Source organism: Vipera berus, assembly GCF_964194415.1.
Source record: "Vipera berus genome assembly, chromosome: 1".
Lineage (NCBI taxonomy): Eukaryota > Metazoa > Chordata > Lepidosauria > Squamata > Viperidae > Vipera > Vipera berus.
In genome coordinates, this window is record NC_138202.1 from 9,055,521 (window position 1) to 9,075,013 (window position 19,493).

The window sequence follows — 19,493 nt, forward strand, 5'->3', positions numbered from 1 at the left end:
TTGGGTCCGGGATATCTGAGGGAACACCTGCTGCCAGCATCAAGTTCCCTTCGTCCAGTGTGCTCCCACAGGGAGGGTCTTCCCAGGGTGCCGCCGGTAAAAGATTGCCGGCGGGTAACACCCAGGGGGAGGGCCTTCACAGTGGGTGCGCCTGCCCTCTGGAACCAGCTGCCCGTGGAGCTTAGGACTGCCCCCGACCTCCGTTCATTCCGCCGGGACCCTGAAGACCTGGCTCTTCGAGCTCTCTGGCCCAGGCTGAGAATTTTAATTTTAATTTTAATTGGTGTTTTTTTACTTTTTCAGGAACTATTGTAATTATTTTTAATTGTTTTTAACTTTTGTATTTCTTGTTTTAAATACCCTGTAAACCGCCCTGAGTCCTTCAGGAAAGGGCGGTATATAAATCCAATTAAATAAATAAATAAATAAACTTCAAGGTGCTGGTGATGACCTATAAAGTCCTAAATGGCATGGGTCCGGATTATCTCAGGGAGCACCTGCTGCCAGCATCAACCTCCCATCGTCCTGTGCGCTCCCACAGGGAGGGCCTCCTTAGGGTGCCGCCAGTTAGGGAATGCCGGCGGGTGATTCCAAGGGGGAGGGCATTCTCTGTGGGTGCGCCTGCCCTATGGAATGAACTTCCGGTGGAACTTCGGACTGCCCCGGACCTTCGCTCGTTTCGCCGGGACCTGAAAACTTGGTTATTTGATCTTTCTGGCCTGGACTGAGGGGGTTTTTAATTTAATTTTAAATTTTAAATTTTAATTTGTCTTAATTGTGGGCTAGTCTTAATTTAATTCTATTTTAATTGTATTTATTTATATTGTTTTAATTCGCCCTGTAAACCGCCCTGAGTCCTTCGGGAATAGGGCGGTATATAAAATCAATCAATCAATCAAATAAACAAACAAACAAACAAGCAAGCAAGCAAGCTCCCCATGCTGGCTGGGGAATTCTGGGAGTTGAAGTCCAGGTGGCCAAGGTTGGGAAACCTTGCTCTAGAAAGATTAAATTTCGCTTCCTAAAATTGCCACAGCTTTGCTGCTTGAGGATTCTGGGAAGTGAAGCCTAATAGATCTAGCAGCACCAAGCAGGGGAAGACTGGACTACCCCCATAAGAAAATGCTTGGGAGGAGATTTGCTAATTCGGAAGCAGAAACAGCACGGCCAGGAGCTGGACCCACTCACATTTGGAAGGGATATAATCGGCGTACGTCTCTGTGTGACCCAGTTCCTCTGTTTCGTCATCGTCGCCCTCCTCTTCCTCTTCTACCTGAGTTTGGGACTGAAAGGGAATGAAAAACAGACATGTCAGACAGGCGAGTAGCCAAACGGCAAAGGAGTCGTGTGGTCCATTAGCGATGCTCCCAGAATCAGAGGTGGAGACACAGGAGAGCTAGCATTTGAAAAGAGATTGAGAGAGGGTGGAGTCAAGCGGGGAATTAGTTTAGAGTCTTTACATACTCACAAGAGGACAAAGTCCAACTTCCCTTGATTGCAGTGGAATCTTACCTAGTTTTACCCAGGTGCAAACAGTTAAACTAAGAAGATTCCTGTGTGTAGGCTTGAGCTATAAAGCAATAAATTGAAACCTTCACAGATGGATCTGATTGTTCACGCCTGACATTATTTAAATTAGATTCTCTATAAAACATTAATGTTGTCTCGGCAGCTGTTGGTTTTCAAAACACATTTATGAGCTTTTAATAAAATATAGGAAGTGGGAAAGAATGCATGTGATGTGGCTATTACTCTCTGAACGGTAACCCAGAACACCAGGAAACCTATTGTTGAAGTCTTGACTTCTATTAAGGAACTGGAAATATAATTATTTCTCATAGCAAAATTGGGAAGTGAGTGAAATGTGGGCTGGATCAAACCTCAGAATTAAGGAGGAAATATCATGCTTGTTCTATTATTATTAATACGACTGTATAATGTCCTAGTAAGGCCACACTGCATCCAGTTTTGGTCACCACGATGTAAAAGAGGTGTTGAGACTCTAGAAAGATGATCAGGGGACAGGAGGCTAAAACATATAAGGAACGGTTGCTGGAATTGGGTATATCCAGTTTAATGAAGAGAAGGATGAGGGGGGACATAATAGCAGTGTTCCAATATCTCAGGGGCTGCCACAAAGAAGAGGGAGTCAAGCTATTCTCCAAAGCACCTGAAGGCAGGACAAGAAGCAACGGATGGAAACTAGTCAAGGAGAGAAGCAACCTAGAACTAAGGAGAAACTTCCTGACAGTTAGAACAATTAACCAGTGGAACAACCTGCCTCCAGAAGTGGTGAATGCTCCAGCACTGGAAGTTTTTAAGAAGAGGCTGGACAGCCATTTGCTTGAAATGGTATAGGGTTTCATACCTGAGCAGGGGGTTGGACTGGAAGACCTCCAAAGTCCCTTCCAACTCTGTTATTCTATTCTATTCTATTCTATTCTATTCTATTCTATTCTATTCTATTCTATTCTATTCTATTCTATTCTATTCTATTCTATTCTATTCTATTCTATTCTATTCTATTCTATTCTATTCTATTCTAGGTTGACTCAGCCTTCCATCCTTCCGAGGTAGGTAAAATGAGGACCCAGATTGTTGGGGGCAATTAAGCTGACTTTGTAATAATGCCGCTTGGGTGGTGTATGAAAGCCCTAATAAGCAGGCATATACATAGAATGAAGGCTACTGCTAAGCTTGTAAACCGCCCTGAGTCTTCGGAGAAGGGCGGGATATAAATGGAATTAAAATAAAATAAAAAATAAAAAAAATATTACTCTATTCTATTCTATTCTATTCTATTCTATTCTATTCTATTCTATTCTATTCTATTCTATTCTATTCTATTCTATTCTATTCTATTCTATTCTATTCTATTCTATTCTATTCTATTCTATTCTATTTCAGTCCAGTCCATTCCAATTATTATCATCACATTATCATATTGTTGGTTCCACAGTCAGTCAGATGTTTTGACTTGATTTGGCATTCTTATCCACCTATTGAGTCCTTCCCAAGCATCTGGGATAGGCAGATGTTGTTATTTGATGGTGTTAAAAGTATCACTGCAGAATGTAAGTTGTTCCAAGTAAAGCTGCCTTTTGCAATTGACTGAGGGGGATTTTGTCAGTGCCGACGATGTTCAAGTTGTGCTCCAGATGTTTTGGATTGCACAGAAGGCGCCTATCACTATCAGTACTACCTTTGCTTTCTTTGGCCACAGTCATACTTCTATTTGCTGATTAATGACCACAATAAACTGATTTGATTTTCTATTTGCATATATTTCTATTTTCTGATTTTCTCCAGTTGTTTCTCTTCTCTCCTGCTGCTTCCATGTATTGCAATGTTCACTATCCAGACTTTTTGTCCTTCTTCTCAACGATTGTTAAATCTGATGTTTTTGTGTGACAGGTACTTGTCTATTTGTATTCTAAACTCCCAGAGCATTTTAACTTCTTCATTTTCTATTACTTTCTCTGTTTTGTGGTCCCACAGGTAAATTTCTTGCACATCTTCCAATGCACCATTGTTGCTGCTTGTTTGTAGTCAGTGTGATCTTCTTGCGGTAGCTAATCCAGTGGTCCAATTTCTTCAGCTTCTTTGCAAGGGTGGTACTTTATTTATTTATTTATTTTATTTTATTTTATTTTATTTATTTTATTACATTTATATACCGCCCTTTCCCGAAGGACTCAGGGCGGTTTACAGGGTAATTAAAAAACCAAGATACAAAAGTTAAAAACAAATTTTAAAAAAATATATATTTGCTGTCCGTTGCTGTCTTCTCAATTCTGGCTTTGTGTGCATTTGTTTTTAAGGCTTGTGCAGCCAGAATTAGCCCCTCTGCTCTCTTTCTTCAGCTTTCCTGCTCTTAACAATTGCCAGTTCTTTTTGTTATTTCCTCGGCCTGCAATTGTGTTTTGTTTGTGTGTTGGCCATGTGATACTTTGCCTTGCCCTGTCTCTTTTTTAAATTCTTCATTTATCCTTTCTTGTAGACCAGACATGTCAAACACAAGGCCCGGGGGGTCAGATCCGGCCCGCGAAGTGGTTTCATGCGGCCCGTGAAGCCATCCTGGAAACAGTGAGGGAACGGCCCCCACTGCCTTGGCCCTGGCCCAGAGACCCTCCTTCTGCCAGAGACCCTCAGATCTGTCCCACTCCTGCCCAGGCCCCCATAGGCACCCTTGATGCGAACGATGTAGAGCTGGCCACGCCCACCCAGTAGGCCATACGCACTCTAGCCACGCCCACCCTGGCCATATCCACCCGGCCCCCTGAGGGCAACCACAATGCTGATGCGGCCCTCAATGAAATTGAGTTTGACACCCCTCTTGTAGACCAACATCATCAAGCATTGACAAAATCCCCATCTGTCAATTTCAGTCAGTTCCCTTACTTGGAACAGCTTACATCCTGCGACGAGACCTTGAACACCGTCAAACGACAATATCTGCCTGTCCCAAGTCCTTGGGAAGGGCTGGACAGATGGGCAACAATGCCAAATATAGTCTCTCTGGATGTGGCTGACTGTGCATTCAACCATCATCAGAATAACCGACCTGTCTTCGTTACCTTCATTACCTGGATGCTTGAAAGACGAGGGATGTCCTGAGTGGCGGCAGTGATGTGGTTTTCTATTCCCTGTAACCTTTCCAGGCCTTCCAAATCAGGCGGCAAGACCTGAAAAGAAAAAAAAATATGGAAATTGGAAGCCTATTAAGAGCAAACCCAGCCAATCTCACTGGGGTGCAGAAGCTAAGCAGTGCAGGATCTGGATAATCAGCAGATGGGAAAGCCCCCAGAGACTTTTCAGAGTTGGGGGCTTCTTACACGCCTTTGCCGTTTTTTTTCTCACCGCTGCTTTTCTATTTCAGATGGATATTTGGAGATGCTATAGCTGCTCTGATGGCAGAAATGCACATTTGCACTCCTAGAATTCTTAGGCAGGAGTAAAAAAAAAACAACAAAAAAAAAACCTTCCCAAGAGTTCCCGAGAGCATCCCAGAAAAAGGCTGAATGAACTAGTGATCCAACACAATAGAAAGCACCTGTTTCTTTTATTGTTGTTGTTATTTTGGCTGAAAAGTTGTAGAATTGCTCCTGATGGTGAGATGTGCTAGTCGTTTCCGACTCTAGGGGCCGGTGCTCATCTCCGTTTCAAAGCCGAAGAGCCAGCGCTTGTCTGAGGACATCTCCGTGGTCATGTGGCCGGCATGACTAGACGCCAAAGGCGCACGGAATACTGTTACCTTCCCACCGGAGCGGTCCCTGTTTTTCTACTTGCATTATCTATAAAACCCCAATTAAAACTAAAAACTCTCAGCCTGGACCGGGGAGCTCGAAGAGCCAGGTCTTCAGGTCCCGGCGAAATGAACGAAGGTCGGGGGCAGTCCTAAGTTCCACGGGCAGCTGGTTCCAGAGGGCAGGTGCACCCACAGAGAAGGCCCTCCCCCTGGGTGTTACTTGTTACAGCCCTGGGATAACTAGGTTGCAAAGAATCCGGAACATTTTTCCTATTCGGAGAAGAATAGCAAGAACAAATGGACAGCCATTTGTCTGAAATGGCATAGGTTTTCCTGCCTGAGCAGGGGGGTTGGACTAGATGACCTCCAAGGTCCCTTCCAACTTTACAATTATGATTATGAATGCAACCTCTCCCTACTTATCAACAGAGGGCGTTGATGGCCCAGATCTGCTCTTTCCCTTCCTCTTCTCTCCTCCTCCATTCTCTCTCTTGAATTGCATGTCAAGTTGGCCCATGCGGGAGACTCTGACACATCTTCCTGTGGCCTTGTTTATATTTATTGTTCCCTTCCAAAGGTTAATTTGGAGTGTTTTAATTGTTTGCTCTATTGGGCACGCCCCTCCCCCCCCAGAATCATCTTTCTAAGAGGGAAGGGTATGTAAATTAGATAAATGAATAAATTGCAACCCATCTTACTTTTATGTGTCTCGGATACGGGATTTTTTTTTCCTTTTTTAATGTTGGCACAGGAAGAGATCTGAAGATTTTCTCATTCAGACGCTCACTTTATTGTTCTCTGTTCGTGCTCTTTATAACACACGTTAATGTGCATTAAAAGGGACGCGGTGGCTCAGTGGGTTAGGACGCTGAGCTTGTCGATCAGAAGGTCGGCAGTTTGGCGGGTCGAATCCCGAGTGCCGCGTAGCAGAGTGAGCGCCTGTTACTTGTCCCAGCTTCTGCCAACCTAGCAGTTCGAAAGCACGTAAAAATGCAAGTAGAAAAATAGGGACCACTATGGTGGGAAGCTAACAGCGTTCCGTGGGCCTTTGGCGTCTAGTCATGCCGGCCACATGACCACGGAGACGTCCTCGGACAAGCGCTGGCTCTTCGGCTTTGAAACGGAGATGAGCACCGGCCCCTAGAGTCGGAAACGACTAACACGCATGTGCGGGGGAACCTTTACCTTTACCTTAATGTGCATTTGGGGTGGTGGTGAGGAAACTGGGCAATGACAAAAACACCACTTGTTGGTGTGATTTTTGAACTATAAAGGTAGTCATCCGCTTACAACTTTTCGTTTAGTGGCCGTTCAAAGTTCCAAGGGCACTTGGGAAAAAGTGACTTAGGACCATTTTTCACACTTTGTGACCATCACAGCAATCCCCATGGCAACTATTTATGTGGGTCGCAGTGTCCCGGGGTCATGGAATCCCCTTTTGCAACCGTCTCGTAAGCAAAGTCAATGGGAAAGCCAGATTCACTTAAAAACCATGTTACTAATTCAACAACCCTAGTGATTCGTTTAACAACTATAGCAAGAAAGCTGGTAAAAGGCAACGAAAACTCATTTGTCTCGCTTAGCAACTGAAATTTTAAGGCTCAACTGTGGTTGCCCAGTGCGAAAAATGATCACAGGTTACATTTTTCCAGTCCCGTTGTAACTTTGAACAGTCACTAAATAAATGGTTGTAAGTCGAGGACTATTTATATTTAAGAGGAAGCTTGGGCACCTAACCACAAATGCAAGAAGAAGAAAAAAAAAGGTCTGGTTACTAAATTCATCCATCACTGCTTTGACTAATCAAAACCACACAGCAGTTCTCAAGTCTGGAGCAATATTGCCCAAAAAAAAAAGCCTCCACAATTGCTAAAATTAAAAAAGCTTTTTTTTCCCCCAAAAAAATTCTTCTTCAGCTTTTGTAGCCAAAATACAGATTATCTATAAAAGCATGAAAATGCGTTCCTGAAAACTGAAGTGAAATCTGGATAAACCCTAAAAGCACAGACTACATGTAATTATTTCCCCCTTTTTTAAAAAAAAAAAATACACACAAAAAAACCATTTTTACAAACCCTCTTCCATTACTGGAACTCTGAGTCATAATTACCAGCAGGAAGTTGGACAGCAAAGTAGGGGAAGTTTTGCGTATTTTCAAGGCTGACAAAATCCAATCTACAGGTAATCAGCTGTTGATGTTTATTCACCCCCCTAGCAGCCTTCAAAATCGGTTGACTAATCACCCCACAGCTGCCATAGACAGCCCCCCCCAAACAAAAAAATAAATAAAAGGAAAACGGTGTAAATCTTAGGTTAATAGCTGGGGGGGGGGGGAAAGGCAGCTTCGTTCTCATCAAACAAGGCAATATTTTAAGCATTTATGCAAAGAAAATGCCTTTGGTTTCAAGAATGGCTGGAAGCTTTACCAAGGGAGACCCCCAATTTGAAATCACGAGGAATTTCCTGATTCTGAGAGCTATGAAGCCATTTTGAGGAGCCAGTTCGGGTCTTCGTGGCTAAGGCAGGGGTAGGCAACCTCGGCTCTTTTATGACTCATGGACTTCAACTCCCATAATTCCTGAGCCAGCAAGAGTCCATGAGTCATAAAAGAGCCGAGGTTGCCTACCCCTGGGCTAAGGCAACAAGGCTAGGAAGCAGGAGGTGGTGAGTTCTAATCCTGCCTTAGATAGGAAAAGTGGGTGGGGGACTTTGGGCCAATCACCAGGAGACGGTGAGTTCTAATCCCCTCCTTAGGCACGAAAGCCAGCTGGGTGACCTTGGGCCAGTCCCTCTCAGCCCAACCCACCTCACAGGGTTGCTTGTAGGGAAAACAGGAGGAGGAAGGTGTCTTAGATATGTTCTCTGCCTTGAGTTATTTGTAAAAAATAATGAAGGCAAGATAAGACAGATGGATAGATGGACAGGCAAACAGACAAACAGATAAAGCAAGCAAGCAGTGGATCAGTCTGCTTTTTGCAGTCCTGAGGATTCCCTGATTGGAGGTGTTCAAAAAAAGAGAATTCATTTCTATTTTTATTTTACTTATTTCTATCCTGCCTTTATTATTTTTGTAAATGACTCAAGGTGGTGAACATATTTAATACTCCTTCCTCCTATTTTCCCCACAACAACAACCCTGTCTTTGTGCCAGGCCCTGAGATATTGGGGCACTGCTATCGTGTCACCCCTCGTCCTTCTCTTCATTAAACCAGACATACCCAATTCCAGCCACCGTTCCTTATATGTTTTAGCCTCCAGTCCCCTGATCATCTTTGTTGCTCTTCTCTGCACTCTTTCTAGTGTCTCAACATCTCTTTTACATCGTGGTGACCAAAACTGGATGCAGTATTCCAAATGTGGCCTCACAACGGCATTGTAAAGTGGTATTAACACTTCACGTGATCTTGATTCTGTCCCTCTGTTAATGCAACCTAGCACTGTGTTGGCTTTTTTGGCAGCTGCAGCACACTGCTGCCTCATATTGAAGTGATTGTCCATCAGGAAAGAGAAAGAAAAAGAGAAAAAGAGAAAGAGAGAGATGAAGGGAAAGAGAGAGAGAGAGAAAAAGGAAAAAGAAAGGAAAAAAAGAGAAAGAGAGAGAGTTTAGACACTGACCTCTATATGGTTCTGTTGTGGCACACTGACATTGACGTCCCATATCGTTGGCACCTGGTTGAGGCTGTCAGCAGGCAGGAATTCCTGAGCATCGGCAATATCCGACAGGGAGTCGGCGGGAGAGGAGAAAAGGGAATTGCTGGAGAGTTCGTTGTATGCAGAATCCTAAAAATTTAGGAGGGAAAAAAAATCCAGCATTATCTATCATTCGTTATAGAGACACGAGGATCATCCATATCCTTGGAACGTTTCTGAAGCCGAAAGGCGAACGATTTATTTTATAGGATCTAGAAACTCAGATTTACCTCGGTATTTTTCAGATAGATTAATTACACAACCCCGTTTACACCTGTGCTGGCCACAGACGTACAGGCAGTCCTCAACTTACAACAGTTCATTTAGTGGCCGTTCAAAGTTACAACGGCACTGGAAAAAATGACTTCTGACTTTTTTTCACACTAACAAACTTTGTAGCATCCCCATGATCATGTGTTCAAAATTTAGATGTTTAGCAATTGGCTCCTACTTATGACCCTTGCGGCGTCCCGAGGTCATGTGATCACCTTTTGTGACCTTCTGACAAGCAGTCAATGGGAAAGCCAGACTCAGTTAACAACCGTGTTACTAACAACTGCAGGGATTCACCTAACAACCGAGGCAAGAATGGTTGTAAAATGGGGCAAAACTCACTTAACAAATGTCTCTCTCAGCAACAGAAATTCTGGGCTTAATTATGGCCGTAAGTCGAGGACTACCAGTAGTTGCACTTCTTAGCCCCTTCCAGGGTCCAGGTGGGGGATGGCTGATCCCTGATACTGCTATTCATCTTTTATTTGTAGTGATTTATTTATTTGAATATATTTAGCCAGTGGACTCTAATGGATTGTGAGCACAGAACAAACTACCGACAACATTTAATTATGCTCCATTCACATTTCCTGGATGAAAGCAAAGGCCCTGTCTATGACAGGGGTGTTCAACTTGGGCAACTTTAAGACTTGTGGACTTCAACTCCCAGAATTCCACAGCTTGCATAGCTGGCTGAGGAATTCTGGGAGCTGAAGTCTACAAGTCTTAAAAGTTGCCGAGGTTGGATACCTCAGATCTACAGTACATCTGGGAGCTGAATGTGCCCATCTGGACACACACACACACAAATACATACAAACACACCTCAGATAGGGTAGGCAGAGCAGAAAACCCGAGGCAGAATGGTATGAATTAATAGTTACAAAATGTAAACAAATTAAAGCAGCAAAATTACCTCAGCAGCTTAAACACATTTAACCGAAGGGCTTAAGCTCCGTTAAGCTTAATGCAAACAAATTAAAGCCACACAATTAGCTTGAGGGCATCTGAATTCGAGAAGTAAGCTTGTCCCTAGTTCAAAGTGTATCTCCTAGCACAGAAGCACCAGCCATGAACCAGTTTGGTAGTAGCTAAGGCACCAGTCTAGACCAGGGGTCTTCAAACGTGGCCCTTTTATGACTTGTGGACTTCAACTCCCAGAATTCCTCAGCCAGCATGGCTGGCTGAGGAATTCTGGGAGTTGAAGTCCACAAGTCATAAAAGGGCCACGTTTGAAGACCCCCTGGTCTAGAAAGAGGAGACTGCGAGTTCAAGTCCTACCTTAGCTATGAAAGACGGCTGGGTGACTTTGAGCCAGTCACTCTCTCTCTCAGAAGAACCCACCTCACAGGGTTGCTGTTGTGGGGAAAATAGGAGGAGGAAGGTCTGTGGGATATGATTGCTGCCTTGAGTTTTTTGTAAAAAATAATAAAGGTGGGTAGAAATAAATAAAATGAAAAATCTACTTAAGTGAAGAAAATGTGGGGAGTAGAAGGACAAACAGAGCCTTGGGGTGGAGTCCAGAGAGGGATCAGCCTGGAGTCTTTACATTCTCACAAACGGTGTAAGTTCGAATCCATCTAGAATTCCATTAACTCTTATCTAGCACCAATTTAGTGCTGTCCCTTAATGTATTACAGGTAGTCCTCGACCTACAACAGTTCGTTTAGCGACTGATCAAAGTTACAATGGCACTGAAAAAAAGTGAATTGTGACCGTTCTTCACATGTACGACCGTTGCAGCATCCGAGTGGTCACGTGATCGAAATTCAGCCGCTTGGCAACTGACTCGTATTTATGACCGTAGCAGAGTCCCGGGGTCATGTGATCCCCTTTGGCAGCTTTCTGACAAGCAAGGTCAATAGGGAAGCCAGGCTCACTTAAAAACCGTGTTCCTCACTTAACAACTGCGGCGATTCAGTTCACAACTGTGGCAATAAAGGTCGGAAAATGGGGCAAAACTCAACTACGAAATGTTTCACTTAGTGACAGAAATTTTGGGCTCAACTGTGGCCCTAAGTAGCAGACTACCGGCAGGCCCCTGTGTATAGATATGAGCAATAAATCATCTAAACTGGAATTTAACACCCGACGAAATGATATCTAACACCAGGCGCCAGATTGCTAGCACCGCCACGCTCGGATTTTCTTAATGCAAATTGAAACGGTGGCTTTGCTCTGGAACTCGGAGCAAAGCATTTGCTTTGATTGACAGCTCTTGCAGAGCTGCAGTGGAGACTCTTTCCCAGCACCAGGCTATATGTAGTCCTCAAATTGTGACCCCCCTATGGGGACCAGAATTTCCACTGCTAAGTAAGGCAGTTATTAAATGAGTCATGCCCAATTTTATTGTTAGGTAAATCACTGCAGTTGTTAAGTGAATCATGTGGTCGTTAAGCAAATCAGACTTCCCCCACTGACTTCGCTTTGTCAGAAACTGGCTGGGAAGATTGTCAATGGGGACCACGTGACTCCAGGACTCTGCAACTATTGTCAATACACGCATCTACATCCTGATCACTTGATCATGGGAATGCTGCAACAGTCTTAAGTGCGAGGACCGGTCATAAGTCACTTTTCCGGTGCTGTTTTAACTCCGAACAGTCGCTCAACGAATGGTTGTGACTACCTGTACTAGCAGAGGCAATAAAATGCTGCTTTTCCTCTGAAGAAAGAGGAACACATGGTCTGATTCTTTTTAGGGTGATATTCCATCATTACAGCCACCATGAATCTGGGTAGCTTCAAGCCCAATTCCTGGAGCCTTAATGGCGAATTTATTTATTTATTCAACGCACAGGCCACCCATCTCTCTCTGCAAAGCAACTCTGGAGACTCTATTCTTATTTTATTAATGATTTATAGAGCTGACCATCTCACAGCAGTCTCTCAAGACACCCCAGTTAAACAATAACTGCCCCTCAAAAAAAACCAACACCCACATCACCAATGGAGCCTCCTTAACTGCCTGCTCTGGAGACAGGTATGTCTTCCGAGCTTCACAAAGGCTAGATACAATTATATTACTCTCAATTTCTCAATTACACTCTCAGCTTCTCAGTTTAAGGTCTCCAAAGAACTATTTCCATTCATTTTAGGATGAATCCAACGTGACTAAAAAGCCATCATATGCTTGTTTGTTTGTTTCTATCTATCCCATCTTTTATCATTTTTATAAATAACTCAAGATGGCAAATACACACACTATTCTTTCCTCCTCCTGTTTTGCCCACAACAACCCTGTGAGGTGGGTTGGGCTGAGACAGAAGGACTAGCCCAAAGTCACCCAGCTGGCTTTCCTAGCTAAGGCGGCACTAGAACTCACAGTCTCCTAGTGATTGGCCCAAAGTCACCCAACCAGCTTTCATGTCTAAGGCGGGACTAGAACTCACAGTCTCCTGGTGATTGGCCCAAAGTCACCTAACCAGCTTTCATGTCTAAGATGGGACTAGAACTCACAGTCTCCTGGTTTCAAGCCTTAAAGTTTAAACACTAAACCAAATTGGTCTCAGGATCCTCAGAAATACAAAGGTTCAGGGATCCTGGAAGAACAGCCTATAAATCAAGGTTGAGACGCAGCAGTAAAAGAACCCCAAGATTATTTTGGTCAATGCAATTATTAAAAGAATTCTAAGGTTGTTTTGATCTTTGCGCCTTTTTGAAATAACGGGCGATAATTTCTGTTATACTATTTTAGATGCATTTGTCCTGAATATATCACTCTTGCATGTGTTGGTATGTTAATCTTATAATTAGCTGGCTTTTTGACCAGTGTGTAATAAAGAGCAAAATAATATTTGGCATACGCTGTTGCGCAAGGCCAGATTTTTCAAATTTCCTCTTTTTCTGCTAAGAGAAAAATTTAGGGCTGAAAGGCCAAGAAAGGACAATTTGCAGGACGGCTGCCTGTAACAGATTATACAAAAATGTTTTATCCCCATCAAGGGAGGGTTTGTTGTGTCAATAAGAAGTAGACACCCACATGTAGAAAAGCAGCCGATTTCGGAATATAGAAGACAATTGGGTTGCCCAATCCTATTCCAGGACGCGGTGGCTCAGTGGGTTAGGACGCTGAGCTTGTCGATCAGATGGTCGGCAGTTTGGCAGGTCGAATCCCGAGTGCCACGTAACAGAGTGAGCACCTGTTACTCGTCCCAGCTTCTGCCAACCTAGCAGTTCGACAGCACGTAAAAATGCAAGTAGAAAAATAGGGACCATTCCGGTGGGAAGGTAACAGCGTTCCGTGCACCTTTGGCGTCCAGTCATGCCGGCCACATGTCCTCGGACAAGCGCTGGCTCTTCGGCTTTGAAACGGAGATGAGCACCGGCCCCTAGAGTCGGAAACGACTAGCACGCATGTGCGGGGGAACCTTTACCTTTACCTAACCCTATTCCATATTGAAAGGGAGGAAAATACAGGGAGTCCTTGACTTCCAACCATTTGTTTAGCAACCAGAGTTACAAAAGCACTGAAAAAAGGTACTTATGATTGGCGTCTCGCACTACACCAATTACAGCATCCCCATGTTCACACAATCAAACTTTGGGGGCATATATTTATAATATATACATATTATATATATTATATACAAATAAATACATATAGGAGCCATGGTGGCACTGTGGTTTGAATGCAGCATTGCAGGCTGACTCTGCCCACTGCCAGCACTTCGATCCTGACCGGCTCAAGGTTGACTCAGCCTTCCATCTTTCCGAGGTCGGTAAAATGAGGATCCAGATTGTTTTCGGGGGTTGAACAAGATGCTGACTCTGTAAACCGCTCAGAGAGGGCTGTAGAGCACTGTGAAGCGGTATATAAGTCTAAGTGCTCTTGCTATTCATTTGTGCCAGGTTAGCGAAGCCGTGATGCTCCAATGGAAGAAGGCGGCAGGTCACCTGGCTTGCCTTTCCACCCTAAGCATCGTGGCCTGTGGTGGAATCGGCAACTGAAGCCGGGGGTGGCGTTAAGAGAGTGGTTAGCGTGGAATCCCTCTGAAGAGGAAGTGATGGAGGCCTTACCCTCCTTAAATCCCAGGAGCGCTTATCTGCTGGCACAGAGAAGCCGGGGTTAGAATGCAGCATTGCAGGCCGACTCTGCCCGCTGCCAGCAGTTCGATCCTGACAGGGCTCAAGGTTGACCCAGATTGTTTGGGGGTGGGGGGTGGGGGGGGGGTTAAGATTCTGTAAACCACTCAGAGAGGGCTGTAAAGCACTGGGAAGCGGTATATAAATCCAAGTGCTATTGCTATTGCATATATTTTTTGTGGTTGAAGAGTCCCAAAGTCACACGATCCCCATTTGCGACTTTCCCAGCTGGCTTCTGACAAACAAAGACGATTTTGGGGGGTAGGAGTGGGGGTGAGCCAGATTCATTTAATGACAACATCATTCACTTAAAAGCTGCAGTGATTTGGCAAAATGGTCGTAAAAATCAGGCGTGATTCACTTGATAAAACCTTGATGAGCAACTGAAATTTTGTTCCCAACTGTAGCCGTAAGTCGAGGATTACCTTAGGTGTTTTTCTTCACTTTGCCAATCCTCTCTAACATCTTGTCAAAGAATCTGTGATGATGTTTAAAATATAGGTAGTTCTCCACATCAGTTGAGGCCAAAATTTCTGTTAAGCGAAACCTTCTTTTGGTGAATTTTGCCCCATTTTACATCCATTCTTGCCACAGTTGTTAAGTAAATCACTGCAGTTGTTAAGTTAGTAACACGGCTGTTAAGTGAATCTGGCTTCCCCCTTTGACTCTGCTTGTCAGAAGGACACCAAAGATGATCACATGACCCTGGGACAGAGCAACAGTCATAAGTATGAACTGGTTGCCACATGTCTGAACTTTGATCACGTGACCACAGGGATGCTGCAATGGTCGTAAGTCTAAAGAACGGCCATTAGCCACTTTTTTCAGTGCTGTGGCAACTTCAAGCGGTCCCTAAATAAACTCTGGGAAGTCAAGGACTACCTGTAAATAGTCCTTGACCTACAACAGTTCATTTAGTGACCATTCAAAGTTACAATGCCGCTGAAAACAGCTACTTATGACCCTTTTTCATACTTACAACCGTTGCAGCATCCCCCATGGTCATGTGATCAAAATTTAGATGCTTGGCAACTGGTTCATACTTATGACGGTCACGGCATCCCGGGATCATGGGATTCCCTTTGGCGACCTTCTGGCAAGCAAAGTCAAAGGGGGAAGCCAGATTCACTTAACAACCTTGTGACTAACTCAACAACTGCAGTGTTTCTTTTAATAATTGTGGCAAGAAAGGTCGTAAAATGTGGCAAATTTCACTCAGCAACCCTTTTCTTAAGTATTCTGTCCTCCTTACTTTATTTGGCTTATTTAATATGTTGAGAGAGCATGAACGAAAGGTATACAACAGACATGTCAAACACAAGGCCCGGGGGCCGGATCCGGCCCGCAAAGTGGTTTCATGCGGCCCGCGAAGCCATCCTGGAAACAGTGAGGGAACGGCCCCCACTGCCTTGTCCCCTGCCCAGAGACCTCCTCCTTCCAGAGACCCTCAGATCTGTCCCACTCCTGCCCAGGCCCCCATAGGCACCCTTGATGCGAACGATGTAGAGCTGGCCACGCCCACCCAGCAGGCCATACGCACTCTAGCCACGCCCACCCAGTAGGCCACGCCCACCCAGGCCACACCCACCCGGCCTCTTGAGGGCAACCGCAATGCTGATGCGGCCCTCAATGAAATTGAGTTTGACACTGTAAGTAAGAAAGAGAGAGAAAGTAGAAGAAAATGAAAGGCGCAGGTAGTGATCGTTACTGGACATTAAGCTGAACGTACTGAATGTAATTTTCTGACAGAATAATTAACCAGTGGAACTACCTGCCTCCAGAAGCTGTGAATGCTCCAACACTGGAAGTTTTTAAGAAGAGACTGGACAGCCATTTGTCTGAAATGGTATAGGGTTTCCTGCCTGAGCAGGGGGTGTTGGAGTAGATGACCTCCAAGGTCCCTTCCAACTATTATTATTGTTGTTGTTATTGCTGTTGCTGTTGTTGTTACTTGGGTTCACGCAGTTCATCGCTAACAAAGCTATGAACCCTAAGCGGTAGGTGAGATAAACAAGTAAAAGTTATTGATCATTCCACAGATAAGAAAACCCAAATTTCGGATGTGGCACAAAGTTGAATTCCACATCCGATTTACCATTTTTATGGGTTGATTCTTGAAGCTGAAACATACTATCAGAATTTACTTATTTATTAAATCTATTCGCTGCCCATTTCGCTGTCCTGCGACTCTGGGCGGCTTACAATAAAAACGATATTATAGAAGACTTAAGACGGTAAGATAGTAAATACACATTAAAGTTAACAAAGAAACAGCGAAACATGGTGTGGGGGAGTATACAATAGAGAGGAGTGGGATCTTTTAATCCACTAACCAATTCTAACATAACATACGACACCCCCCCATCCAAGCTTCACGCCAATCAGCAGAGGCAGGTTTTAAGGCCTTTACGGAAGGTCACATGGATGGCGCATTTAATTATTTTTTTAGTTTAATTTATTTAGTTAGGATTAATTTAATTTAGTTAGCCATTCTTCCAGAGAAGGAATGAGAGAATTATTCTGCTAGAAAGCATGGAAAAATTCCTATAAATAATAACATACATAATGCCAGTTTGGTATATTTTGAAGTGATTTATGATTAGGATTATTAATATTCTTTAGTGATGTACACTGCCCTGGGTTGTGTGCTGAATATGTGGCTATATAAATTGACAATGTATATAATATATAAATCAAATCAATCGATCAATGCCTACATACTACATTTACAAATAAATACTGTAATAAATTCTGTATTCCCTCTCTTAATAAGGACCCTTCTGGAGCAAGTAAATACTAAGATAGCAATTCTTTGACTCTTTTTCCTCCTGCTATAGGCAGTGCTAATCAAAATCCAAAGTTATTGAAGTTAGTGTGGACTTCAATTCCCAGGATTCCCCAACCAGTAAGGTTAACTGGAGAATTCTGGGAGATGAAGTTCACACATTTTAAAGCTGCTGAGGTTGACAAACACTGCTCTGGAGTGTCATTATTGTTACTGTGGTTAGTTCTTTTAATGCATGTTAAGAAAGCCAGTTTGGTGTAATGGTTAAGGCACCAGGCTAGAAACTGGGAAACTCTGAGTTCTAACCCTGCCTTAGGCATGAAAGCCAACCTGTTGACTTTGGGCCAATCAGCAGGAGACTGTGAGTTCTAGTCCTGTCTTAGGTGTGAAAGGCAACTGGGTGACTTTGGACCAATCACTAGGAGGCAGTGAGTTCTAATTCTGCCTTAGCATTAAGCCAGTTGGGTGACCTTGAGCCAGTCAGTCTCTCTCAGCCCTGAGAAGAAAGCAATAGCAAACTCCTTCTTTTTTAAAAAAAAAAACCTTTCCAAGAAATCAGAAGAGACTTTTCCAGATACTCTTTGAGAATCAGGCACGACTGAACTGGAGAAAAAACCCCATCCATATTAAACGTTCAGTCTCACACAAGTGAGAAGCTGTAAAAGTCAAAATTATAAATAAATTTAGAAAATGGATTTGGGTAGCTTAGTGGAAGGCTTATGGAAAACAAGAGAATGAGTGAAGACATTTTTAAAAATACAAACAGGAAGACAGCGGATCGCGTGCAATTTCTGGCAAGCGATGAAATTTGCGGAAAGATAAAGCTAAATTAGCTCAGTTTAACGGCGCACTTTGGCCAATTTTGTTTTATTGAAAGAAAAGTCGGGTATGGCGGGCTAAGTATAAAAACAACTTGAACGAAGTGAGAATGGGCTAAATTGAGAAGACATTGGTTAAAAAAAAATCAATGGAAGCGGATATGAAGTGTCTGCTGTGAAAGAATTGGCTTGGATCAAATTTCAGGTTACTGATGATAAGACCCTAAAAAAAAAAACAACTAGAATTGAGAATAGTATAGTGTACAGCAAATTTAGCTATATTTCCTTATCTTTTTCTCATGAGCTAATTTGGTTCTCTATTTTTTTATTTTTCCCTGTGGCTTGGCATCACCTTCCTTACTCCCAAAGGGAATAGGGCAGGGGTAGGCAATCTTGGCTCTTTTGTGACTCGCGGACTTCAACTCCCAGAATTCCTGACCCAGCATGGCTCCGCTTGGAAACCTCTCCCTTTCCCCTCAGCATGGCTGGCTGAGGAATTCTGGGAGTTGAAGTCCATGAGTCATAAAAGAGCCAAGGTTGCCTACTCCTGGAATAGGGTAATGGCTATGAATGGTGTATACCAGGGGTCTTCAAACTTGGCCCTTTTATGACTTGTGGACTTCAACTCCCAGAATTCCTCAGCCAGCAAAGCTGGCTGAGGAATTCTGGGAGTTGAACTCCACAAGTCATAAAAGGGCCAAGTTTGAAGACCCCTGGTGTATACATATAGGCTGTCCAGCAGAACCAGTTCCTCTTTAGTATAGGACAGGTAGTCCTCGACTTACAACGATTCATTCAGTGACTGTCCGAAGCTACAACAGCACTGAAAAAAGTGACTTATGACCGCTTTTCACACTTACAACCATTGCGGCATCCCCAGGGTCACTTGATCAAAATTCAGGCGCTTGGCAACTGAGTCATATTTATGACAGCTGCCGTGTCCCAGGGTGTGTGTGTGTGTGTGTGTGTGTCACGTGATCCCCTTTTGCGAAACTTCTGACAAGCAGTGTCAGTGGGGGAAGCCAATTAACATCCGTGTTGCTACCGTCACTGAACGACTGCGCTGACTCACTTAACAGGCAGGAAAGGCTGTAAAACGGGACAAATCTCACGTAACAAATGGCCCGCTTAGCGACAGAAATTCTGAGCTCAGTTATGGTGGTAAGTCAAGGACTAGCTTTTCATTCATGTCCTGGGGCAAAACCACGACTTACAGGGGAGATACAGAATGAAGCACAATTTTTTTTAAAAAAAGAGCACAGCTGGAACGCCAAATATTGAACTATTCTACGCTACGACATTTGCCACAAGTGTTTATAATAAGAGCCCCGGTGGTGCAGTGGTTAGAATCCAATACTGCAGGCTATTTCTGCTGGCTGCCGGCTGCCGGCAGTTCGAGTCTCACCAGCTCAAGGTTGACTCAGCCTTCCGTCCTTCCGAGGTCGGTAAAGTGAGGACCCCCAGATTGTTGGGGGGGGGCAATATGTTGACTGTGTAAAGCACTTAGAGAGGGCTGTAAAGTACCGTGAAGCGGTATTGCTATAATAAGAAAGATACTATTTACCAGTAGCGCTAAGACAAATAAAGAGCACAC

At 43.8% G+C, this 19,493-nt stretch overlaps 1 protein-coding gene across 1 annotated transcript in view; it reads right to left on the reverse strand.

Annotated features, from left to right (window-relative positions):
• Positions 1 to 19,493, reverse strand: part of SBNO2 (strawberry notch homolog 2) — a 145,165-nt gene that overhangs the window by 63,547 nt on the left and 62,125 nt on the right. The window contains exons 5-7 of the mRNA XM_081320762.1: positions 8,864 to 9,028; positions 4,587 to 4,685; positions 1,189 to 1,285 (exon numbers count right to left, since the gene is read on the reverse strand). Of these exons, the coding sequence (XP_081176888.1) occupies positions 1,189 to 1,285; positions 4,587 to 4,685; positions 8,864 to 9,028 (361 nt within the window). The remainder of the gene's footprint in view (positions 1 to 1,188; positions 1,286 to 4,586; positions 4,686 to 8,863; positions 9,029 to 19,493) is intronic.